Source organism: Ambystoma mexicanum, chromosome 12, assembly GCF_040938575.1.
Source record: "Ambystoma mexicanum isolate Mex_15411 chromosome 12, UKY_AmexF1_1, whole genome shotgun sequence".
Classification (NCBI taxonomy): Eukaryota; Metazoa; Chordata; class Amphibia; order Caudata; family Ambystomatidae; genus Ambystoma; species Ambystoma mexicanum.
In genome coordinates this window covers 770,526,598-770,553,420 of record NC_090936.1, presented here as the reverse complement: position 1 = coordinate 770,553,420, position 26,823 = coordinate 770,526,598, and the positions used below count along the sequence as shown (strand labels likewise).

Sequence of the window (26,823 nt, the reverse complement as noted above, 5' to 3'; positions counted from 1 at the left end):
GCCATGACCTGTGATATAAGAGCAACAAAACAACCTCTGAAAATCTATGAAACCTAAACATGGAGGGGCTTCTGGAGTGCCCGTCTGTGTTAGGGCACATATAAATAAGTGGATAATCTGCAAGGGCTGGTGCCATTGAGCATGTTTTAATCTTTACAAGTAAAGCAGAGCGCAATGGATTGGCCAACATTTTGACCGCACGTTTAAGTCACGCCCTTTGTTGCACACAATCTAGGAGGAACACATGTGCTCACATATTAAGGGCTTTATATCCTTCAAAATTATTCAGACTTCCATGCATTATGCAGGGCTTCGTCAGTGCATGACGAGAAATAGCATGGTTTTATCTAATATTTTAAAAATATTTTCCACTTGTATTTTTATATTACATTAATATAATCTGTCAAGATCACTTTTTAATGGTAAATGTACATAATGAACAAGCGCTTCGGATAGATGCAGTCAATTTTAATTTATGCGGAGCAAGTACAATTGTTTGCAAAAAACATGTCGGAAACAACAACCTACCCCATTAGATTTGTACAGATTTTTCATTACCTGACTGCAAAAGGCAATGGAAAATTATAAATATTGAGAATAATGCTCTTTAAAAAACGCTTTGTTAAAATAAAGGACTTTCAAAACTATGTTGCATGCATTTGTTTTGAACACTGATAAACAAAACAATATAGGCAGGTGAGACACTTATTACTTCAGTGTTAGCATTTCATCTGTTATCTTAATGTCCGGATTGTGACAAAGTGGTATCTCTTGCCGCCCCTCCATAAAATTGGGGGAAATCTCTGGAAAATAAAGTCGATACAACATGGTGATAAACATTTGTGTACAACTCTTGTAATTCTTGATAGATGATACTTGCAAACTATATATGTACTGTGCTATCAGTGAAATTAATCTCTACTTGCAAATAATGAACATCAAATATTTACAGTTTCACGGCTCCTCTTCCTAAGGCAAGGGGCGGCAATAACACTAGAATATTTAAATACCTACAATTCAGAACATTGCAGGGAATGCTATTTTGCCAAGCATAAAACATGCAGTGATCTTACTGGGTGTAATGCCTACGGACAGCATACTGAACATCACTTGTAGCCCATTGGTCGTCTTTCTAAATTGTAGGCTGGAGAAAATGAAATAAGCAGCTTTGAATTCACTAACACATACATCCACATAGACAAACCAATTCGATAAATTATTTATATACAGATACACATTCTTTACAATGGTCTCCAGGTCTGCTTTCAGGGCATTTCCCCTGACAGGGTTTCTTGAACCACTTATTTTGTACAGCTCTAGAGAACAATAATCCATTTCTCAGTGGCTCTGTAAACAATACGTAGGAGCAGTGAGTAACTCACCAAGATTATCTAGGAAATCAAAAACAGAAATCGTATCAGTGCATCACATTCAATCATCAAATAACCTGAAAACCCCACTGTAATACATTAACTGTTAACCTTTGCTATTCCGGCACGTGTAGCTTAACAAATGATACAAATGTGTTACTTGATCCAAGTTAGAGTCTTTTTTGCCAGTAACATGTTATATTAATGTGAAGAACTTTAATTCCAGTGATTTAATTTTGGCATGTGTTTACAAGGAACATGCTCACACTTCTGTTGTGCATGAAATTGCATGACTGACTAATTCTTCTTTCAAAAAAAATATGCATTCTCTTCATATCTTTGGCTCCACCTCTGGAACATTTTCCAATGTACGATCCCTCTACAGTAACAGGTTCAACCAGAGAATTTCTTGAAGTTGGTCAGTGTAATTTTGCATATAGTAGCTTTTCTTTATTGCATCCACAACTACTGTTGGCTTGAACTGCAAAAAAACTCTACACACGTGGTTGGTGAAAAAAACTGTCATGGTGGGTTTCCATGCCCTTTGATGCTGGACAACAAGCATGACTTCCTATATCCCACATCTTTTCCGTTAACGCATAATGGCTATATTATGTATACATATTAAAACTTCCTGCTGATCAGTGACGCTAGCCTGAAGGAGTCACTAATCACCACCAATGAGTCTACACACCCAAGAGGTATGCATCTTTGCTTAAAATATGGACATGGATAGAAATATTGTACTGCAAATCTTTCTTAAAATAATAAAATGAAGGCGATTTTAAAAAAAAATATGTCAATCAAAAGACTTTATGGAAAAGTGGAACTTGTCTTCCATGTGTGTGTCTCTGAGCCATAAACAATACTGAGGAAAATAAACAGATTACAATTGTCATTTCTAGAATGACAAGGTATGGTAATGAGTTCAACTAGCACCTTTTTACCATTTGGAACAATCTGGCATAAGCAATGCATGGACTAGCTGACAGAGTAGCGTACTATTTATTCCACAGTCAAGAGAATGTTTCCATGCTGGATTTGCCCATATCCGTTGGTGAACTGTGGCGGCCTCGCGGAAGTGAACTAAATCAGGACATTACACTGCCGATTGGTGCATAGCTATCAAAAGGTTTAACAGGAGTAATGATCAATTTAAAAAAAAAAAAACTAGATTTGCATAAAATGTCAAATTAAATACTTAAACTAGGGATAACCATAGGCAGCAAAATCATTTATATTTCTGAAATCGCCAGTGACAAGGAACCCTTTCTATTTTTCACATGTCATCCAAAAGGCAATGACCAATGGAAGGGAACCTCTTTTTCACTTTGGTTGACAATTCCATTGGAAACAGCGGAGTGATAAAAATGTATTCTAAATTAAAATAGGAGAAATGAGAATGGCCCCATTAGGAATTGTAGGTGGACTTTGTGACCTGGGAAACTGCACTGACACCATCAGGTTCAATCAAATCTGTACGATACATTAATTTTACTGCAGCATATTCACCACAGTTTTTGTACTGCATCAGAAACAGATGACGGACAGCTGATGGACATAAAATATAAGCCACGCATTTTGTGTCAAACAGTTCTTTCATGTGCTTTACCTGATCAGATGGTTTTTCGTAAAAACCACATGATTATTTAGCACTGTATTCCAATGCACATTTTTTGCACAAATAGAACACCAAATCACACTGGTGTATGATCACATTACAGGAATGAAATGATACCACCGTTTGTCTGGCTCAAACTTCACTTTTAGGCAGGAGGTACCCATTCCAGTAGAGCTTTTCCAATAAGAAAAGGAGTCGCTTCTTTTCCACGTACTGCAGAGTGACTTTAGTATAGCAATACTGCAAGTTACATTTCTTATGAAAAGTGTTAAATAAAAAAAACGAACAATGTACACAATTTCAGTCCCATTTGCTCCAAGTAACTCGCATATTAAGGATGTCTAAAATCGTATTGTGATCTTCCTCTTCCTTCATCAGCGTTGGCAGTTTGTTCTGTCCATGTTTTCTTTCGTTAGTAAAATCCTGACGAAGAGAAGGTACCGCAAAATTCATAGTTAGCCCCACAAATAGCATGCTACAGTTCAAGGGGCGTGGATTTGAGAGACATTTTCAGGCACCACTTGGGTATATGATATGATCCCACGAGGAGTTTTAAGCTACACCAATTGGTAGCCCGACCCTGTAGTTTGGTCATAATCTATGGTATATTGCCTTGTCCAGTCCACAATAACAGGCCGAAAGAGACCACAGCATCTGAATTCAAAGAAGTCTATAATATTTCTTATACATCCATGGCTAAAAAAAACAGAAACGGTTCAACATTAAATTATGAAACCAATTTGGCAGTATTCTATATCATTCAGAGATGTAGTACATTGCTGAAGGTAAAAAGTGTACATGCACAACACAATTAACACGAGATCTGGAAGGTCATGTTTATTAACATACCAGGCTTGATCTAGACAAGGGGTCTGCAACCTTCAGCTCGTCGTATGTTTTGAACTACGACTCCCATGACACATCCCACATTGAATATGCTGGCGAGGGCTGATGAGAGTTGTTGTCCAAAACATCTCGAGAGCTGCTCAAGGAAGAAGAGCTGTGATCTAGATTGTTTACAGACTTGCCACATATTGAGTGTCTGGATAAATAGGATGGAGCAAACACCTGCTTTTCAAAGTTGGTCTGTTGATTTTACATGGCTCTGGTGATGCAGTGTTCAATCATTACAACATTATATATGCTGATCATCTTTGAAAAACAACCATCGAAATGGCTTTCAAACCAGATAAATATACGTACCTGTTATTATGTTGAAGGGCACTATTTCGTGCCAAACTCGAAGATTTGGTAAGCAAGAACATCCCACACCCAACTGAGATGGCGATAGAGGTTGATCATCTTTTAAAAAGGACTAGTTCCAAAATAATAACGGTTTATTGCAAAGGATTACTTCCGACTATGCCGAATAGGAAGAGTACTTTGTTTTGATGTTTATCAGTAACAAAGCTGATTTGAAATACATATAGCAAAGCTTCTAAACATAGGCCAGCTGCCCTGCTCTCTGAAATGTTGATCTTCCGTTACTATCACAGGCCAGTGGCATTAGTCTCTATTGGGGTAGTCAACTTAACCTGCAATAGCCTGTTACAAAAAAACACTTCATGAAATAGTTTGGAGAATTTAATTCTCCCATGCAAATGAGTGAAAGTCTTCACAACTGCAGAAAAAGGACTAGCTGGCCAGAGATTCGAAGAGATTAATTTGAGATATGACTATAGTGTGCATAAAGTATTTTTCCTGTGAGATCTAAAACGGGAGATTAAGCATGCCATGTGGTGTATTCAGGTTAGCACTCTTTGAATCTTCCAGTTATCAAGGTGAACTTCCCGAACTAACAGAACATTTGCACCCTACAAGCAGAAGTGATTATTAGCACTGTTTCTAAACAAAGCTTTTCTATGAAACCATACAACACTGTTAGATACCCAAATACGAAAGCACTGCCGAACAACCCCAACATGTTACTCCCATTTACTTGTGAAACAACGTATAATATTCTATGCAAAAGAGTAATATTGACTCTAGTTTTCACTTACCGTCTGCATACTGTAGAGCTAAAAAACAGACCTATTGAGCTTAGGTGTATTCTCCCTGCGCTAAATGCACAGCATTAAAATGGCATTCTTTGATGTTTTGTGCCCTGCTGCAATCAAGTTACCCAAAAGATGTGCTCTTACTGTGCTCTGTCTCAATTCTGCTACTTAAGCTTTTTCCATGGACTTTGTCCAATGTATCTCCCAAGTATGTACCAAGAACTTCAACTCTCTCACCAAACCCCCAAAAAACAAAAGAACTGGCCATCTTCTATTGAAATCTTCTGTTTGTTTTGTACAAAAACACTTGTGTACTTCTACCAAGCCAACACAAATTCATTTTCCAAGGTACACCATCCATCCTCACTGGCTCAGTTTTGAGACTCCTGTAAAAAACAGTATGTGCCCCTGTAACCCCAATTTGCTCTCCTGACGGGTTATGTTGGAAAGGTGGCAGCCCCCTCCCCTCTAGGCCCTTAAAAAGAAGGCGAGATGCATTTGAGGCACTGTGATGTGCCAGGGGGAGGAGGGACAGTGAAAGGAACGTCTTCCCGTCCAGCAGGACCTCATGTTAATATAACCAATTATGGTGTAACTACATGGTGTGGCCCAAGGCACAGCCGGCAGAAGGGAAGGCCTGTGCGGTAAATGCAGCATTACATGCACTAGGGCCAAATCCATGAGGCCACAGAAATCTCCAGTTATGCCCGAGCTCCCACGAGGACAGTTCACACCCCCACCCACCACACAGTCTATTAATTGTTCTTGAAAGTGTTGCAAAGATGTGTTTTTCACCCAAGAGGAATGTGCCCTATAAGGCTGCCATCAGAGACCGGCGCCTGGTGTGCATACTATCTCAAACTGACGAAAGCATGACCCGGCCCATTCCCGGGTGACCAGGAGTTACAGCCCATATAACTGACTAAACCCTAAAATGCACAAATTCTATGGCACCAGTTACCCTCGGATCACCAACCCCAAAGTAACAAGTCCTGAAATGTTCAAAGAGGATGGACAGGGTATATCGTTTAAGCGAAAGTCATGTGATTTGTATTGCGCGGTACTGGCAGGGATACATCATAGTTCAAAATGAGGGTTGAGACCTTGGAGCCGGATAGCACGGAGGGAGTGAGTGAAATGTGTGTGTGAAGGTTAGAGTGCCCCAGAACCTCCTGTGTGTCCATCTTAGGGACTGCCAAGTGCACAGTACGAGTGATAAAACAAGCTGTATAGTATTTGTTGTCCGACCTTCGACGTGAGATGAGCCCCGCAGCACCCACGTGATGTAAGACGGAGGGACTGGGCTGGGACCAATAAACTGCCATCCCATATGGATAAAGGTGGTACTTGTACAGGGTCCATCCAATCAGCCGGGCAGGTTTTTACTTTATGTATTGCATCACGTAGGACGATGTTTTGTTTTATAAGATTCTGCTTGTACTACTTTTTGGCAGAACGTTCTTAGCTGTTGCTCTCTTCTGCGTGCGAGATTAAACTGGTTATCCTTACAAGATCAACTTGGCCCTTTCTTCCCTAGCGGGTTGTATTCTCTCTGGTGTGAGCGTTCAAGGGCGTGCCTTCAATTGGTGACCCCAACGTGATCCCAGCACCTCCATACCTGCGGACACTTCCTGGCCGCTTCACCATAAGGAGTCGTGCCTACCTACAGCGAATGGCCTCGAAAAAACATGTTTCGTGTGGTTTAGCAGGAGCCGTTTTAAGAAAAGTCCTCTCTGCTCTTTGAAGCAAGGCGCGGCTCTGAGGAGAGTGCTGGCTGGTGTTGGAATCCTGTGACAGAAGAGTTGGGGTGAGCACGCACATGTAAATAGATTCTTGTAAGAGATAACAAGTAGGTGATAGATGCATGGGGGAAGTGTGAAAGGTGAGAGTACGTGGATAGCCAACTCATTGATGTGACGTGGATGAGGGTAAGGTTATTCGTTGATAAAATTTGTATTATTGGTTGAGTGGTTTGGTAAAAGTATTATAAGGTAAGGCATTTTAAGGTAAGGCAAAGGTAAGGAAGGGATCCCCTCCTACGAAGGGGAGGGACGGTGGTACTACAAGGCAGAATAGCATTTAAAGGAGGATTATGGAAATAAAAGGTAGTGGTATCGTTTATGTAGTAGGGGCGGTATTGTTGTGCGTTGCATTGAGGTGGGGTGCTGCCCGATTCTCTGGAGCGGTGTGTGCGCATGCAAGGGTGAGAAAGAAGGGTGGGGGTTGATTTTCTTTGTGTCTGTTTTGTTGTTGTTACAAGCAAGCAGCAGCATGCATGGCACGTTAGAAGGGCTTTGTGGGGTCAGTAAGAGATAGACATTAGCATGGGGGGAGGAACACCACTAGAGCACCTGTACAAGGCCCTGCCACTGTATCGTAACAGTGTGGAGAAATATCATAAGCAGTGGATCGCGGAGACGGGAGGAGGGGGGGTTCCCTGCCCATGGCCAGAGCAGGGCTCTCCCAATAAGAGTATTTTGGAACACATGTCCACATTTTTAGTACCAAAATATAAGGGGAAGCAGCTACAGAAGAGAAAAGAGATCCTCAATCTTTCGCGTATGTTCGGCGATGTAGGGGATCAAGAGAATGGAGTCGAGGGGCAGAGACAGCAAGATGGGAAGTGCAGAAAGGGAGAAGGAGAAGGCGGGAAGCCAGTGGAGAGTAGGGCATTATATCCCTTGACAACATACCCCGCAGAAGGGTACACTAATCCAAGTTATGAACCGGCCGCGATAGGGACCGCTTGTGCTGTGGTAGGGTCTCCCGCAGTGCCAGTATCACAGGCTACCGCTCCTCCACCTCTGTATACCCCACCTAACCAAAGAACCGGCATAGACGGGTTACAGGTCTAGAGAGTTTGAGGATGACGGAATTACTAATAGAACTGAAAAGGATACAGACAACCCTAGGAACAGTGAGGGAAATAAGTACATTAAGAGAAGGGTCGAGAGAGCGGAAGTCAGGGGAAGCACTGCTCAAGATGGATACTGAAGGTATAAGACGCGTAGGTGTCGAGTAGGAAAGGGGCCCGGGTGAGTGGATAATCCTGGAGAGGAGAATATGGTGTTGGGAGAGGAGGTGGAGTAAAAAGGATGCAGACTCTTTTACGGAGGAGCAGAGCGAAGGTGAAGGGAGGGGTGAAGAGGACGCTAAGAATACCCCTCAGGAAGAGGTTTAGGGGCAGGGCAGGTTAAGGAGTATGGCCGGCTGGATGGCATTTGTAAAGAGAAGAGGAATCACGATGAAGGGTGTGGGAAGTAGGGCAAAGATGCATATGCATCTCATCCATAAGGGGTCAGGGAGGACACAGTATTTGCCCTGGCCCCAAATGGATAAGAATAATTTAATTAAGGCACTCCCGCAGCTCACAGTAGAGGCGAGTAAGTGGATATCCTAATTTGAAAAACAAACGGCAGGGGTGCTCCTGGCAGTAGGGGATCTTAAGAGCCTGTTGGTTTCTGTAATTGGGGATCAGGCTGGGTATGTATGGGTTTAGGCCGGATTCCCGGGAGTAACCTTGGGGGACGATGCGCATGATGTTGCATCGTTTAATGAAGTTCGGGCAACGGTATGAGACGCACTACGGAGAGCCTTCATAGATACACCCGACTTACAGACTTTGATGCAGTATACCATGGGGGATGATGAAGACCCAGCTAGATTTATTATTAAGATGCAAGAGAAATGGAGAACCGAGACGGGAGGGGCGTGGGATCAATCAGTACGATTCTTTTATTTTATCGTAAAGAGGGGCTTGCCGAAGGAAGTGCAGAAGGCGCTGAATGAGATTGTGGGTATTGAGGCGAAGGGGTGGCCGGAAATACAGAGTACAATAGTGCACCACTGTAAAAGGATCCAGGAGGGGGAGAGGGAAACCATGCAAAGGCATCAGGGGGATGAAGCGAAATTGGTGGAGAAAAAGTTGGGAAAGGTAGCAGTTCAGGTGCCTGTGCCGACGGCAGTACAGGCAGAAGGAGCTGAGAATACCAAACAAGTTGTGAGTGCCACCATTGCGGCGCTGTATGAGGCGAAGGAGGACAAGGAAAGTGGGGCGGGGCAACTGTACCTTGGCCCACAGTGGCAGCAAGGGGGGCTGCAGTAAGGAAGAGGGGTATTTCGAGGGGCAGGAGGAGGATGGGGGGGGTTGGACCCAGGGGAGGTGGTTTCAGACAGTCTCAATGTTGGAATTGTTTAAGGTGGGGGCATTTAGCAAGGGAATGCAGAAGAAGGTCTGCAGTGGGGTACAATTATGGTGCACAGCAACAGGGCCAAGGGTCCCAGGGACCCTAAGGTCTAGGGTACCAGAATCAGGAGTATCCACTGAGCTAACACCAAACTTATAATCAGAAGCCCCAAGCACCAGATGCACAAGCGCGGCACCCATCACAGCAACAGTAATTAGGGTGCCAGGTAGGACTGTCGCTCCCTTTGGGGGAGCAGTAGTAGTAGGAGGTAGCCCCTTCACGTTCTCCCAAGGGGAACAAGCACGTATCCCGATTAGGACAGCCCACAGACAGCACTCGCATGCCGGGTTTTGTCGACGACTATCCACCCTGAAGAGGAACCGTTGGTGGAGGCGCAGATAGGAAATAATCAAGTTCTATTCATGGTGGACTCTGGTGCAACTAAATCATATCATGGAAGGAAACTTTTCACTATCAGGAAAATACCTTGACGTGCAGGGAGTCTCTGGGGCTATTTCCAAGGTTCCATACACTGAGGAGTTGGATGTAAAGGTGGGAGGGAAGGTAGTACAGGCGCCCTTACTATATTCCGAGAGTTCTCCTGTCAAATTACTGGGTAGGGACCTGCTCAGTAAGTTGATCATTTACAGAACATGGAGTAGTATGTTCCACGTTTGGGATGTATGCAGTAAGGGCGATGTTGATAATACACACAATGACAAGGGAGGTGGTAGTCCACGGGATTCCTGCAGACCCGGACATGTTCATCTATGGTATTACAGTGCTTGTGAATGAGGTGCCCCCAGATTGCCAAGCAGTCCTGGAGAGTCCCCACTGATTTTTTATTTTTGTTGACCAGCTGTGTCGCCTGAGGTGGTGGCAGGAACAATATTGTCGTGTACCTGCAGGGGTTGTTGGTTTTAGACAAAAGGATTGTCCTATTGGGAATGGATAGGGACGGGTGTGAATAGCGCACAGTGCTCTGTGTAGACCCAACCGTGCAGCTAAAGGAGATGGCAGATGACAAACTGTTTGAGAATAACGACAAAGAAAGGAAATACTAGAGATTTGCATTCCATGTGACATGATGATACAGTATCTAAGAGTGCAGCGTCCTTTAATGGCCACAGTGACTTTATCCCCATTTCCCAATGAAGATTTACAGCACGTGCCTTCACAGCTGTGGACTACAACTCCACATGATATAGGGTTATTGAAAGAGGTAACAATTGTGCGTATAACCCTGAAGCCAGGTGCAGTGCTGGCCAGGGTAAGGCAATATCCACTGTCAACAGAGGTGGAGGGGGGCATTCGAAAAACCATACAGGCCCTATTGGACAAGGGGATTATCGTGCCATCTACATCCCTGTGTAATAATGCAATATATCCAGTTAAAAAAATCAACGGGGGCTATTGGAGAATGATTTAGGACTTGCGCCCCCTAAATGATGTGGTGCAGAAATCCTAAGACAATTTTACATAGCATCCACAAAGCAGCAATGTATTTTACTGTAGTGGATTTGAAAAATGCATTCTTCTCGATTCCACTCCACCCGGAGTCGAGGTACCTCACAGCATTTATGCAGAGTCAGATGAGGTTCAAACACACTAGATTACCTCAGGGGTACTGTGAGAACCCAAGCATATTTAACAGAATACTGCATGCGGCTATAGGGAATATTCATGTGCCTAAAACAATTATCCAGTACGTGGACAATCTGCTAGTGTGCAGTGACAGTGAACAGCACTGCTGAAGGGACTCCATTGCACTCCTGCAATTGCTGGCCTGTAAGGGGTACAAGGTTGACAAGGCTAAATTGAAATATTGCCAACAGGAAGTAATATATCGACAAATAGGAAAAGGATATTATCTGACAGGGCAGCATCTGTTCGCCCCACCCCCAGATCCGCCTCAGTTAAGGAGATGCAGACGTTTTTGGGCCTATTTAATTACTGTAGGGCATGGATTTTAGATTATGCAGCATACACAAGACCACTCCTACAGGCCCTTACGGAAGCACAAAAAACAAAGGACCACAAGTTACAGTGAACGGCTGAAATGATTAGGCAGTTCAACGATTTAAAGGAAGTGATTAGTGCGGCACCTGTACTGCCACCCCTGATTACACACAGGAATTATATTTGTTCTCACATTCTGAGGATCATCTTATGACAGCAGTGCTGACGCAAAAAAGATGATGGGCCACAAGCCATTGCCCATTGCCCTATTATAGTGGCACTCTGGATGCAGTGATGCAAGGGCAGTTTGCGTGCTAACAAGCATTGGCAGCTGCTGCTTTTGCTTTAGAGACAGGTTCTACGATCGTAATGGGGTGCTCAATAACATATGTGGAACATTCTTTGTTTGCTATTCTAGAAAGGTCCAAATCTACCCTGACTACGCAAAGGTCATCGGCATATGAGATCATCATCTCTATACCCCATATCTTTGTGGTTAGGCGTAGTGAATCCTGCCACCTTTTTAACAGATATGCCTACTACAGAGGACCTGACGGCGCACAATTGCGCCACATATTAGGGGGACGAAGATGATACCCCCAAAGCAAGGAATTGTGCGTTGACAGGGGGTGAGATACTTTTCGTTGATGGGTCATCCAGAATTGATCAGGAGGATGGACAGGGGCAGCAGTGGTATGACTTGAGGGAGGGGAGTACAAGCCGTTGGTCATGAAAAGGTTGCCTACACACTATTCGGCACAAGCAGCAGAACTTGTGCACTCATCGAAGCACAGAGCGTCACAAGGGTGCCATGTCACGATATATTCTGACTCGGCGTACGTTACAGTAACGGTACACAACAGTCTCTCCTGCTGGAAGGGGAGGGGGAGGTCGATCCCCAGTGCTGCTAGACATGATGATAGGAGCGTCATCGCAGCCATCTGTTGTGGTGGTCATCAAGTGCGCCACCCATGATCACGGGACAGATGAAATATTGAGGGGCAATGCACCCGCAAAAATGGCAGAGTATCTGCCAAACGAAATGCCCACCGAGTATGCTGTGACTGCACCACCCACAAGCAAGCATCCAGTGCCTTACAAAGCATTGCCCAGCTCCCAGATTATTGAACTACAAGGAAGGGTGCCTGAGAGGGAGAAGAAGTTGTGGTTACAAAGAGGGTGTAAGCAATCTGACAGATTTGTCATGGAGGCAGGAGAGCTCTGGGAAGACAGTAATGCCCCAGTAGCTGATAGCAGTATCATTTGAACAATTACACTATCCTTGCCCCGCCCTACTGGGCCGTTTCGTGAATTACACAGACTACACAGATAGGGGTGAGCGTTGTAATGGATCCAGGTACCTCATTATGGTGGTCTGTCCTTTCTGAAGGTGGGTGGAAGCAGGGCCATCTGCGCACCCAGATGCCAAGTGTGCTGCAAGGTTTCTAGTGCTGGAAGTTTACCTGCGCTGGGGTGTGTGCGAGGTTGAGGTCATATAATGGCACACATTTCTTCAATGAGTTATTCCAACATGTTACAGCACTACTTGGCATCAAGCATCAGATGTGCTCGATTTATCACCCACAGCCCAATGGCGGCGTGGAGAGAATAAATGGCCTCCTTAAAAGCAAGTAATCCAAATTGTGTACCACGTTGAAGAAAAACTAGGTGCACAGTTCGCCCTTAGCCCTTTTCAGTTTACGCACCCAGCCAAGTAAGGATCATCATCCATCAACTCACGAGGTGGTCACTGGCTGGCGTATGCATACCCCCATATCCCCTGTCAGATGGGTGTTTTATGTGCACAGGGCTGCAGCGGTGCTAGGAGAGGAATTTAAAAAATATTTGACGACACTAACTCGGGCCATTAACTCCTGACAGATCGCACCTCCCAAGAATGTGACTACGCAGATTCCCGATGCTGCACAAACTACAGTGACCGATCCTGAGCATATAACAACTCAACCACTGCTGCCTGGGTACTAGATTTATGTTTGCAATTTTGTGCGCAGGTGGAAGAACCCTGTGTTTAAAGGTCCCTACAAGGTGGTGTTTTGTACTCCCCTGGCTGTAAAAGTGAAAGAATTATGCTACTGGGTTTCTCTCTCCGACATTCACAGGGCACCTCCAGAGAGCACAGTGGTGCTTCAGTTATCTTAAAGACAAGGGGTACCAGTACATGTACCCTGATTACCTCACTGGCCTGTCAAGAGGCGACATGGGTGTGGTGGCACGTCCGAGTTGCAGGCCAAAGCACAGCTGCTAGCTCTGTATTTTTCTTTTTCTGGGAGTGTCCCTCTCTCCCTCCCCCTCTCCTTTCTTTCTCCTTTTTGTACAGTGTACATCTTTTATGTTTTCCCCTTTTCTGTTGTCTTGTGTGCCTGTGCTTCTGTTTCAGGAAAGAAGATGGACGTGACTAATGTACATAGTTTAAGTAGGGACCCGAGACGTAGAGAAATGAATTAGAGATTGTGTACATACATCTATTATTGTGGGTCAGTACTTGCAGCTGGAGGATTGTGTGAGATATTGCTAGGCAGGAGGACTGGTAACATATAACAAGCAAAAGATAGCACGAGTGGTGAACTTCCGTGCACAAATCTGGACAAAGCTGCTGTGGATTGCAATGATGGAAAATCTGGTGCAAGTGCACAAGGAAGAAAAATAGACTGTTTCCGCAGCAAAGGTACAGTCTTTGTCGGCTCGAGCGAACATTGTAATAAAACTCTTGATCACAGACATGAAGAAAGGCACGGCAGCGCTGATGGGTTACTACGGATCTGTCACCGACAAGCTTACTTGCACCTCCCAGCATCATGGAGGTGCTGTTGTTCGCTGGCCACATTGCATTAAGTGCCATTAGTAATCCCAGAAGACCATCTAAGGGGGGGGGGGTACTGCCTGCAGAGGGGCCAACGGGTTTCCCCGCAGTGCAAACTGAAGATAAGAGCTTGCTATCCACGCAAGAGCCCAACATCCGGCTAGGAAAAGGACACTTCCAGCAGAAGATTGAATTACATTTCTAAAGACTTCCACATTGCATTCAGCATAATCATTTTTCGCCTCTTTACTGTTGCCGGGAGTGAAGACTGCAGCTAATGCCAAATGGCTGCAAATAGTAAAGTGGGAACTGGTCCAGCTCGCGAACGACACAGAATGAGTTCAAAGTGATCAAGGTCGAGATGCAGGCGTTGAGACTTATGACAATGCAAAATCGCTATGTGCTGGACATGTTAACAGCGATGGAGGTTGGGGTTTGCAAACAATTTGGTGATTCCTGTTGTACCTTCAACGCGTCAGAAGACGTGGAAAATGCACCATTATCCCACATCATTCCAGCCATCCATGGCCTGGGTATTCGCATGAAGTAGGGAAGAATTCAGACAGTGATTGGCTAAATATGAAATTTAACTGGGCCCCATAGTGGCTAGGAGCAATCGTGAAGATGATCATCATTCTGTTCATCCTGGTCATTTTCTGCACTTGTCAGCTAGATAGTCGATGCTGTGCCACCTGATAGCGATAGAATGAGGGTATCAATTGGGGGTTCAAAAGCACCTCGCGAAACAAAAAACTTTGAAGTACAAACCGATGTCCCACAGGGTGGCCCAAAGTAGGAAATATTCCCCATCCTGTACGGAGATGAAGTGGCTCCTCTTATACCACACTATCATTTTCCCACCCCCTGATCCTGAAAATTCCATAGAGGTTTGGGTGGAACTGGCAGGGGAGGCGAGGATGCATTTACATGACTTGTTCACCTGAAGAGTACGCGCATGGGCGGGGGGTGTTTGCAATCGCTGTACAGGGCGTGGGTGCCAGTAAAGAGGAATAAGCCATACGTGGATGCAGAAACTGGGGAGCGGGAGTGCAGAGCTATTCCAGAATGTGTTACCGTAGAAGTAACGAAAGGGGGGAATGTTGGGAAGGGGCCACCCCCCACCCCAAGGCACTTTAAAGTATGACGAGATGCATTTGAGGCACTGTGATGAGCCAGGGGGCAGGGGGACAGTGAGAGGGATGCCTTTCCGTCCAGCAGAACCCCATGTTAATATAACCAATTATAGTGTAACTACATGGTGTGGCCCAAGGCACTGGCGGCATCGCTATTCTGCATAGATATTAAGGGAAGGCATGTGCGGTAAATGCAGCATTACATGCACTAGGCCCAAATCCATGAGGCCACAGAAATCACCAGTCATGCCTGAGCTGACAGTTTTCACCCCCACCCGCTACACCGTCTATTAATTGTTCTTGAAAGTGTTGCAAAGATGTATTTTTTTTACCCAAGAGGAATGTGCCCTACAAGGCCGCGATCAGAGACTGGCGCCTGGTGTGCATGTTATCTCACACTGACCAAAGCATGAACCGGCCCATCCACGGGTGACCACGAGTAATAGCCCATATAACTGACTAAACCCTAAGATCCCCGAATTCCATGGCACCAGTTGCCCTCTGACCAGCAACCCGAAAGTAACGAGTCCTGAAATGTTCAAAGAGGATGGCCAGGGTATATCGTTCAAGCGACAGTTATGTGGTTTGTATTGCAAGGTGCTCAGAGGGATACATTAGAGTTCAAAACGAGGGTGGAGATCTTGGAGCCGGATGGCGAGGAGGGAGGGAGTGAAATGTATGTGTGAAGGTTAGATTGCCCCAGAACCTCCTGTATGCCCATCTTGAGGCCTGCCAAGTGCACACTACGTGTGATAAACAAGCTGTAGTAGGAGTATAATTTGTTGTCTGACCTTCAACATGAGAAGAAGATGAGCCCTGCAACACCCACCTGATGGAAGACGACGGCCTAGGCTGGGACCAATAAACTGCCATCCCATATGGATAAAGGTGGTACCTGTATAGGGTCCATCCAAACAGCCTTGCAGATTTTTACTTATGTATTACGTCATGTATGATGATGTTTTGCTTTATAAGATTCTGCTTGTACTTCTTTTCGGCAGAACGTTCTTAGCAGCAGAGATCTTTGCTGTTGCTCTCCTTCATTTGTTACCAAGGTTTGCGATTTCAACTGTGGACTCCAAACACTCTCACCATTAGAGCTTTATTCACAACTTATTTTGAGCCCCTCTCCTCATATGTAGAAGAGAGAAAATGGACCACTTTCACAGCTAATTGTTTGGTGAAAAGGACAAACACCCCAAAAATTAAGATTCATTAAATGCCCTGAGATTCTAACGTTCAAAACCCCACCGGGAAGCCCGGCAAACAGAACTTTGTCTCTACAGTAGCTCTTCCTACTTTAGGCACCAGCTCAGATACAATTCTACTTATTGAAATGCTGTTGCAGGCATGTCCAATTTTAGGGACTAGTTAATTTATTTCCTAATTTCATTTCAGTTCTGATAGCTCCGAGTTATATGTATAGTCCTCTAAATGTCACCCCTATCAAGCTACATGCCCCCATTTGGGCTTGGTAGCTGGCCAGCCTAGTGTTAAATGTTGGTTGGCTGTGTTATTTCCTTTGTGAGCTGCATTTGTTGCTGCTGCTGAGCAGGGAATTCATTTATTTCTTCCTGGTTGAGAAGTAACATCACTGGACTCTGTTGACCAGCTGTTGGTACTCTGGTCAGACATTCTTCCCTTCAGTACTCAGTGCTGCACTAGAGAAGTGTATGTGACTTGGGAGGACCTACGTTTGAGTTCAAGGTAGTTTATCCAAGTACATGGGTGCTTTTTACAGTTGGCACTGAGGGCAAAAATCTGGAAAGCAAAAAGGAAATGGAGTTGTGACTGGAGCCGGGTGTGAGCAGTGGTTCTGGTAAGCAGAACAGCTATAACTAGGAGTTTTACCTTTTAAAACTCCTGAGCACCGTGACAATGGCCACTGCCTAAACTTGCTGGCGCATTATGGGTTCGCAAAAGGAACCCAATGCCAACACAAGGCGATGCTGCAGGATTTAGAGTGCCATGGGGAGGATCCTAGCCACCCAAGTTGATGGTCTTGAACCGAGGGCGTCTAACTAGGGCATAGGGCATCTAACAAGTGCATAGGTAACCTAGCGCACAACAGAGCCCCATGGTAAGGACTCTACTACTAGAGATTGTGCAGGGAGAGAACGGGCAGTCTCACCTTGGGTTCCCTGTGATAGAGCTTGACCATGTGTCTCCTTGTCCAGTGCCCAGTGTGTACACATCACAAACTGAAACTTGAAATGCAGACCCTTACAGTCAGTTAGAGCCTCCGTTCCAATCTTTTTGACTGGCTAGAGAGCTGAAAACAGCAAGAACTACTAAGGGGAAGCATGGAATGCAGGCGTCTACTGGTAATTAGAGCGTGAATCCACCACTTTCAGACTAACTAGAAAAAAACATGCACTGCTCTAATATCATTAAAAATGAAAATGGAACCCACAGAAGCAATAATGTGACTTGGATAGTACACTTTTTAACAGTACCTGCCTTGTGGGAAATGCTTCCTACATACTGCCCAAAAGCAATGAAGAAACTAGTTGGGTTTTCCATAGAATACATCCTATTAGTGCTGGGATGAAATGATCATCAGGAACTGAAAGGTCAGACATTGATATGCCAAGCAAACATGCCTTAACATACCTTATTAAGTGAAAGTAATGCACAGACTGAAAGTGTTACTTACTTAAATGGGCTTTCAATTGATGTAGTCGTTACTTTAAAGTGCTTGTATCTTCTGGCATTCATTCGTTCATTTGTTGTAATACCTAAACAGGATATCTGTGAAAAGAAATATCAATAGTCAACACGGTAGAGTGCCTGGAATTCGTACCAGGGAAATCAATATTATCACACACTGAATTTACAGTGACAGTGCACATGCTTATGATGCAATTATTGCTCTAAGTTTTCAGTGTGACGGCTCAAGAAACAGGATAGGCGTGCATCACATTTGCTGCAATCCGTAACTGTGTTCCAGAAGAGAGAGGAATCCACTTCGCCCTCCTGGGGGCGAGCAAAGTGGACCCGCTCTGACTGGTATGCAAAGGTGGGGGAAACGCATTACTTTGGCAGGTCTGTTTTCATATATCAGAGGGGCCACAGCGGGTGGGTGACGGCAGTCACACCAGGGTATTCAAAACATGTACAACTGACAGTAAAAGATGGCAGCTGCAGACATCTCCATACATTGATATGAACATTTGGCTCAGGCTGAAGGTGCAGTGAGGAGATGGTTACAAGTTGTGTTCTTCCACTGCAATGGAGTGGGAGAACGCAACAGAGTTCTGTAGAGGATGCCAAAGCCTCTAGTTTTGGAGCCACAGTACATAGGAGACCACAGAGTGGCTGACCTGCAGGTGTAGCTATTGGCACCTCATCGGTTGAGGAGGGGTGGCCCGAAACTGCCCAAAGCACTCTTCTGCCGCACTGTATCTGCGCAAAGATTGAGAGGTGGTCTTCCCATACAGTGAGCTGCAATATGCTACAATAGGGGAGGAGTAACTCTAAAGTGTGGTGTGGCTGGGCTTGACCAGAGAACCTCTAATCTGCACTTCTTTGTGTAGTGACTTTGGTAATGTTATTCACTGCAGTGGTCTGCCTGGTTTAAATGAGAAACTGTAGAAGTGAGACCCTCAGGGTGCCTACTGCACATGTAATATACACTGTTAATTTAGGGAGATCAGGAGCTGTATTTGTACATCCTCGAAGCAATCAATGGTGTGTGGAGCTCTTAGGTACAACTCTGTGCATTATTGTCTGCTGGCAGATGGACTCGCCCCCCAGGAAGAGGAAACTTGATGGCGAACATGGTGTGGCAAAGGTAAAGGAACCCTAGCATAAAAAGGAGTATTTCAAACCATGCTCGCCAAACAAAGCGTCAGCAGCATAGCCTGTGGAACCGAGCATGGACCCAATGCTGGGGCTTTCTAAGGAAGAAAAACCACAAATGGCTTCCCTGGATGTGCACAATAAAGTGGCAAGGTGGAGGCAAAGGTGGACGGTTTGTCCACCAGAATTGTAGTGATGGAAGAAAAGCTGAGAGAGGGGGAAGCGAAAGCCAATACTTCAATGGCGATGCAGCCTGCAGCCAAGTAAAAGACAACAGGGATTCGACCCGTTCCAACATTCAGTGGTGGAAGCAGTTTGTAGGCTGGAAAACAAAATGATGTATAATAAACAGAGGTCGACTAACAGTTATAGGTGTTTTCAGCTATTTCCAACAACTGCAAACCTTGAAGTTGTGAACAATTTCATCTTATCTGATTGCTTTGGGCAAGAAGAGGGAGATGCACAACAATGTACAGCAGCGGGATGGGATTTTGAGGGGGACAGTGCTAAAAAGCGCTCAAGTATGAGGATCGGAGGATACTATTCTTTCTTGACCACAGTTTTGAAACACTAGTAGGGAGGAAAGTGCAGGAAGTAAGAAGGCTTCTTGTGATTTGGTGGTTCAAACCTCTCTGTGTGTCACCTTGCGAGGGTGAGGGTCAGTTAACATACTCCTAAATCAGCAAAGAACAGAGATTCTTGGAAAGGGCGAGGGCAGATAAGGGGTATGCGCAAGGAGGGACCAGTCTGCCAGGATCCGCTAAAGGGCTACAGATAGAATGCATTTGACATTTTACTTGTTTCATAGTTTGCAACTAAGGGCATGAACAGTCAGAAGGAGAGATCTTCAAGGTCCTTGTTTCCACATCCAAGGAGTTACGTTAGACGGGAATGTTGCTTTAAATAAGTGTAGGGCATTTATTCTATTTCTTACATTGTTTATTGCAATACAAAAATAGTTTGTGATGGTGGTGTTCTTTTAGTACAAAGATTATAGTAAAAAATACATTGGCCCTCATTGTGAGTGAACCGGTCTGAAAGAAAGTGCCGGTAACAACGGTTACTGGCACCTTTTCCAGACCGTGTCACTCAGTCTGCTGGTAGGGGCTGTGAACTACTGGCAGGCCTGACCTACTGGTAGTTCATGCCGTTACCAGCAGAAAAATCACTGAAGCACCATTGCTAACGGTTCCAGTGCTTCAGTGTTCCCATTCCGAATGGAAACGTACTGTTCCTCCACTGCCCGTAATATCCCAGTATTTCTGGGCTATCGTGCAGCTGAAATGGTGGACCAAGGTTACCGGTAGGCCGCCGATGCTTGTAATGAGGGCCATTGTTGCAATCTGCATTTCACACAAGAATGAACTGTTAAATAACATTTTAAAAAACATGCAGTATAAACAGTGCTTTAAAAATGTCTTGTCCAGGGGGGGCGTGGCCTAGAACGCCATCGATGTGTTCGCTCTTCTAACGGCCTCCGTGGGAAGCCCGCTGCTGTGCAAGAATCCTGGCGGTTTCCATGTTCGAATAAGATCCAAAATTATAGCTGCCGCTCCCGGAACACCCTAAGCACACTCGGTGCTAAGATGTGCGGCTGCCTTTCCTCCTGAGCCCCTGAAATCGGAAAAAGAAGTAACTGCCTGCCGGCGCTGGTTACCATCAAGATGGCGGACGGGCACTTTGCCAAGAGGGAGGAGCGGAGAAAGCATGGAGGGCGAGTGAAGCCCAGCATCCCCGGGACTCAGCAACATCACCTCTCCCTCGTAACACTGGAGGGAACCTGTTGCCCCTGGACGGCGGGCGTGGGACACATGGAGGCGCTGCCCCCCACCCACTGCATGGTGAGCGAGGGAATAGCCGAGCGCAGCGGACCATGGCAGCGCACTCTGGAGGTGTGCCACACGACTCCCCCGCGCCTGCTTGCCTGCCTGCCCACTCACCCGGCCTGAGTTGTTCTGAGCCCCATAGCAGGGATTCCGCAGCTCCCGCTCTCCGATCCACGCAAACGGCGTGCCGGATCCGCTCTACGGGGCCAGCCCACCTAGCTCCTTGGACTTGTTCCAGTCGGCAGCGGTGGCAGCATGCAGGCTGGGAGCCCGACTCCAAGGATGCACAGCCTGTCACCCCACGGATCCTGTCTGCAGCAATGAGGGGCATGTGGCCTCGGACCCCACTCAAGGCCCAGTGAGACATGCAGGTGAAAGACAGTGAAGCTGGTGGGGGCCAGTAAAGCCCAGTGAGAGCCACAAACGGGATATCCCTGCCTGAAGCCTGGGGCCTGCCTACACCCGGAGTCTCCTGTGAGGTGAACATCTGGACCTGGACTCCAACTGCTCTCCCCCCGCTTGCCTGCTCTGGGCTGCACTCCATCTGCTGCCTGAGCCCAGCCGACCCCCGCCGCTGACCTCCGTCACTGACAGCAGCAGGCACCATCTGAGCTACCCGGGTGCGGCCTGGGAGCCCGCACCTCCTCTTGCTGGGACCGCTCGCTGCACGGGTGGGGGACCCGCACCGGCCTGGACTCGCACAGGGAGGAGGCACCCAGACAGATTGACCTGGACCGGCACCGGGAGAGTGGGGCTGCCGCGGGAGCACTTTGATCCTTGAGCCCTGAGAGTGGCTGGAGGTGAGCGAGGGGGGAGAATCTGCCATCTACACCGGACTCCCTGGTGGGCCTCCCCCCCCCCACAAGTAGCAGGAAAAACCCCACCAGGCTGCCCGAACCCAGTGACCCCCCCCGCCTCCCGGCTGCTGGGGCTGGCGACCATCGAGGCTCCGAGGGGGACGTGGATCTCGCAGGCTCCAGGGCCCGGGCCCCCTGGCACCTTTCCCCAGCAAGCAGCGAATGTCCCTCGCCCCCCCCCACCCAGGGGCCACCTTGTGTTTTCCTTGGCACTGGCGGAGCGCCTGGGCCTTTGGCTACTCCTCTTCACTGCAGCTGGTCTGGACCAACGATATTTGTCCTCCCTGATTTCTCCGAATTTCTTCCTGGGGCGCCCGGCCCACTCCGAGAACCATTTACCCTAACCTACGACCCGAGAACAGCCCGAGAACACGGTGAACTTCTCTAATAAGGGACTCCAGCCTTTACAGCTACGCCTGGCCCTCCACTCCGCCTGAAAGACCCAGGAGACTGTAATACTGCTGCTCTAGCCTTTTAGGGGCATATGCCCTCTCCCGATACAGGAAAACACGATGGCCAAGCAACTGAAATTCGGAAAGAACCCAGATATAGCTACAATGCTGATGTCCTCTGAAAGATCCAAGAAACAAGACTCTCAAGCTTCCTCCCCTCAGGAGCCCCCAGAGGACAAGGGAACCCTGGCAACCAAGAATGACATTCGGGCATTTATGGCGGACATTAAGTCCGAATTCAGGTCATGTATGACAGAACTCTCTACTAAATTGGAAAACACTGACCGAAGAGTAGCAGAGGCCGAACAGAGATTGGTGGAGATCGAGGACCGGACCCAAGACCAGGCGTCCACCCTGGTGGAGGTCCAACGCGGAATCAGACTTCTCCAGGATAAAGCTGAAATTCTTGAATTTAAGCACAAAGACTTGGAGAATAGGGTCCGACGCAATAGCGTACGCATTCGAGGGGTTCCGGCGTCGGTCCCAGATGGAAAGTTGGCGGAATATGTGGGCGACTTCTTTCAAGCTCTCCTTCCAGACTTGGAAAAGTCACAGCTCCTCCTGCACCGCATACACAGGATGCGCCCTCGACGCGGAGTGGAGTCAGACGCCCCGCCAGATGTCATCAACAGGGTGCACTTTTTCACCACAAAAGAAGCCATCTCTGCAATCAGTCGTACCCGGGACGAAATAACCTTTCAGAGCTCACCTCATCAAATTTATCAGGCTCTATCGGCCCTCAGCCTCCAGAAAAGACAAGCTCTCCAACCCTTGGCGGTCTTCCTACAGGACCAGCAAATCCTCTATAGATGGCTCTTCCCCACAGCCCTCCAGTTCACGTACAAGGGCACCCAGAGGAGAATCAGCCACCTAGAGGATGCCGAGAAAATCATGAATCCATCCTCGCCCGAGTCCCGGTCCCCCCTGGTTCCCGAACACAGCACTGACACGGACCTCCCAACGCCTCCCAAAACTCAAGAGAACTCTTGGTCAAAAGTCCAGAGGTTCAGAAGGAAGAGATAGCTGAAGGCGGGAACGCAGCTGACTTCTTGGAAATTTGAAACCCCAAGAAACAGAAGTCTGAGCCCTGGCCCCAGGAACCATGGGCCTATCTTCTACTTGGCTCAATCGAACTTCCTCCCCCTTAACACTTCCAGACCTACCGGCGGCTCACCTGAAAGCGAACTCGCCACCCACGACCTCAAGAACGGAACGCTATTAACTGAAGCAGCTGCCCATACCACACGACCTATGCCCAACTCCGAGGTACTATCCACCTACGTCCTTGGAATACTCAACCCACAATTTTAGCCATGTTGGCTATTCGCAGTTACTTGGCCACGTTGGCCGGAGGAGGCGCCAGCCTAATAAAACTGGCCATCCTCTTAATTAAACCTCTGTCCTCCCGTTGGAGGCCGGAGCAAAAATTTCAATGGCAGGTAAAGGTGCAGTTGCAAAATCAACGAGATGCCGGCTGATTCATCTTCACCTCACACCCCCCCTCCGAACACGGCGACACCCCCACCTCATGTTCCCGATCACCCCACTCTGAGGTTCATCTCTCTGTTAACGGTTTAAACTCTCCGGCCAAACGCAAATCAATCTTGCAAAAGCTTCAAAACGAAAACGCTGCGGTGGCCATGATACAGGAAACACCTATTGCCAGCTGATTTTGGGCACATTCGCTCCTGGCTCTTTCCGAAGCAGTTCTGTGCATCGTGGAACACGAAAAAAGGAGGCACAGCAATTCCTTTTAAGAAGGGGCTGGACCCCCAGATATTAGATACTAAACTCTGTCCGGGTGGCCGATTTGCGGCGGTGAAGTGTCTGCTGCTGGGTCAACTACATACCTTCGTATCAGTATACGCCCCGAACACAGGTCAAGCTGCTTTCTACGAAGCTCTGAGAGCATCCCTTTCCCCCTTTATGGAGGGCCAAATCATCATTGGCGGTGAATTCAATGGAATCCCTGACCCCACGAAAGAAATCCCATCCGCCCTCATCCGGGGACTTCACCACAGCATTAGCCCTTTTGCAGTTGTTCAGAACCCTGGAGGTGGTTGATTCATGGAGGGTACTCCACCCCTCGGAAAAAGACTTCTCTTTCTACTCGCACGTCCATAGAACCCACTCCCGAATAGACCTCCTCCTGGTCTCTCCCCAAATTCTCTCATTTACCAATGATGTAACTATAGGCCCAGGAATCCTATCTGACCATGGCCCAGTGACCTTGGAGTTCCGAGTACATGAGGCACCTCATTCAGCGCAATGCAGATGGACACTATGATCCAATGCTTAACGAGATGCCGCTCAGGGACACAATCGCAACTACAATTAGGAATTTCTTCAAAGAAAACCCCACAGCAGACACCTCTCCCGCTAACACCTTAGATGCCATGAAGGCGGTCGTACGCGGAAAATTGATAGCTCAAGGCACAGCCTTTCACAAAATTAGGCGACAAACCCGTTTGGCCCTCGAAGAAGACCTCCAGGAAGCGGAGATGATCCATAAAGAAAAAAGAATGTTCCCCAAGAACACAACGTGCTATTCGCACGGCGCAGAAGAAGATCGAAGCCCATTACGCCAAACACACGGCACATCAACTGGCAAAAGCCAAACTATTTGATTATGCCAAAAACAACAAAGCAAACAAGCTTCTGGTTGCCAAGCTTGCTAAAGCAAACCAGATCAACACGATCATTGGACTGCGGGATCCACAGGGCAGAACACAGTATGCCGAGCAGAACAAACAACGCCTAGCAGCAGATCACCTAACACAAGTAATGACCGCCCCGCCACGGGACCCCAAAGAAAAAAAGGAATACCTAAAATCAGCGGCACTTCCCCAACTAGCAAGCTCCGCCCGAGACATTTTGGATGCCCCAATTTCCAGTGAAGAGGGTAGACGAGGCCATCAAATCCCTCAAATCCCGCACCCCGGGGCCTGATGGTTACTCAACCAGGTTCTATAAGGTCTTCAGGCCCCAACTGCTCACCCCACTGGTGCAATTATTCAACTCCTTCAGAGACACGGGCGTCATAACCCTCTCCATGCAGGAGTCAATCACAGTCCTTATACCTAAACCAGGAGGAGACCCAAGAAACCCAGCCTCATACAGGCCTATCGGCCTACTCGATATTGTTGCTAATATCTACTCCAAAATCCTAGCAACATGCCTATCTCATATCCTACCAGGCATAATCCAACCTGACCAGAGTGGCTTTTTGAAGAATCGATCTACAGCTGACAACATCCGCAGGGCCCTGAACCTGGTGGACCTGGCTTCCCGAGACTCACAGGGAATGGTGTCCATGGCTATAGAGGCGACCAAAGCGTTTGACAAGGTGGATTGGACCTTCATGGAACTCACCCTGGAGGCGTTTGGATGTGGGACGGAATTCCGCACTATGGTCTTGGCTAACTATAAATCGCCCAAAACCCTGCTTAGAATTAACGGCAAACTCTCCGCCCCCATTACACTGACCTGCGGAACCAGACAGGGATGCCCGCTGTCCCCGCTCCCATTTGTCCTGATCATGGAACCATTTGCCCAATGGATTAGACGGAACAACCTGATCAAGGGCTTCCGAGCTGGTTCCTCACACCATAAACTAGCGCTCTACGCAGACGATTTCCTCTTAACCATCACCACCCCTCGCAGCTCCCCGACAAAGGCTCTAGCAGAAATACATAGTTATGGTAGGGTCATGGGATTCACTATTAACTTCAACAAGTCAACAGCACTGGGGATAGGGATTTGTGTGTGTCTAATCCAATGGAAAACGAAGGCGATCACCTACCTGGGGATCAAGGTCCCAGCCAACCCAACAGACACTTATCACGTAAACTTCCCCCCACTCTTTAAAGAGCTCGAAACGGAACTGAAATGCTGGGCAACACAGGAAATCTCTCTGATGGGCCAGGTCACAGCATGTAAAATTAACCTGCTCCCGAGATTCCTGTACGCAAACTCTGCCCTCCCTGTCGCGATTCTGACCCCGAAGGGGAAGAAGGTGTCATGATCTCCGCTTCCAAAAGGTCAGGGTTTTCCCAACTCCCTTGGAAGCAGATCCATAACCCAGGTTCCGAGTGTCAACCAGTCCCAATTGGGACCTTTTGGACCCAGTCCTGGCGCCAGTGGCACCAGGCTCATAAATATGCCCAGTCCCAGCGCTGGAAGCGCCGGGCTCATAATGCTTGAGTGGACTTACCTGCAGCAGACCATGCTGCTTACTTGCCTGCCAGTTGAGTCTCTGATCCTCTTCTGTTTGGAACTACTTTTCCTGTTGGGTGGGGCAGGAGCCACTCCCTAGATTCAGAACACTGGAACTCTTCTCTTACCTAGGCGTGGCTGTGGAAGGAGACACCTAAGCACTACAGGAGGCTATTTAAACCACACCCGATGGATGAATCTTGCTTTGCGTTATTCTGCATCCTCAGCAGCAGAAAGGCTTACCATTCTGAATCCAGTCTTCAGCAACACCTATAAAGACAAGAAAGAACAGGTTAGCATTACGGTCTTCAGTGACAGCTCTTCACTTACCTGGTCCATCGGCTGTCACCAACGCCTCGCGCTGCATTCCGGCATCTGAAAGACAAAGGCTTACCTACTCTTCGTGCGCTCCGGAAGTCTTCACACTGCATTCCGGCATCTGAAGGACAAAAGCTTACCAACTCTTTGCACGCTCCGGAGGCCTTCGGCGCTGCATCCCGCATCTGAAAGACAAAACAAGGTGCGTTTAAAGACATTGGGGAACTTTAATACTCACGTGCCATTACTCCTTTCCACATCTAACC

At 47.1% G+C, this 26,823-nt stretch overlaps 1 protein-coding gene across 1 annotated transcript in view; it reads right to left on the bottom strand.

Annotated features, from left to right (window-relative positions):
• Positions 1-1,207: 1,207 nt before the first annotated feature.
• The window catches only part of ZDHHC17 (zinc finger DHHC-type palmitoyltransferase 17), a 1,301,491-nt gene continuing 1,275,875 nt past the window's right edge, over positions 1,208-26,823 (bottom strand). Inside the window, exons 16-17 of the mRNA XM_069629270.1 lie at positions 17,745-17,839; positions 1,208-3,687 (exon numbers count right to left, since the gene is read on the bottom strand). Of these exons, the coding sequence (XP_069485371.1) occupies positions 3,549-3,687; positions 17,745-17,839 (234 nt within the window). The 3' untranslated portion in view covers positions 1,208-3,548. The remainder of the gene's footprint in view (positions 3,688-17,744; positions 17,840-26,823) is intronic.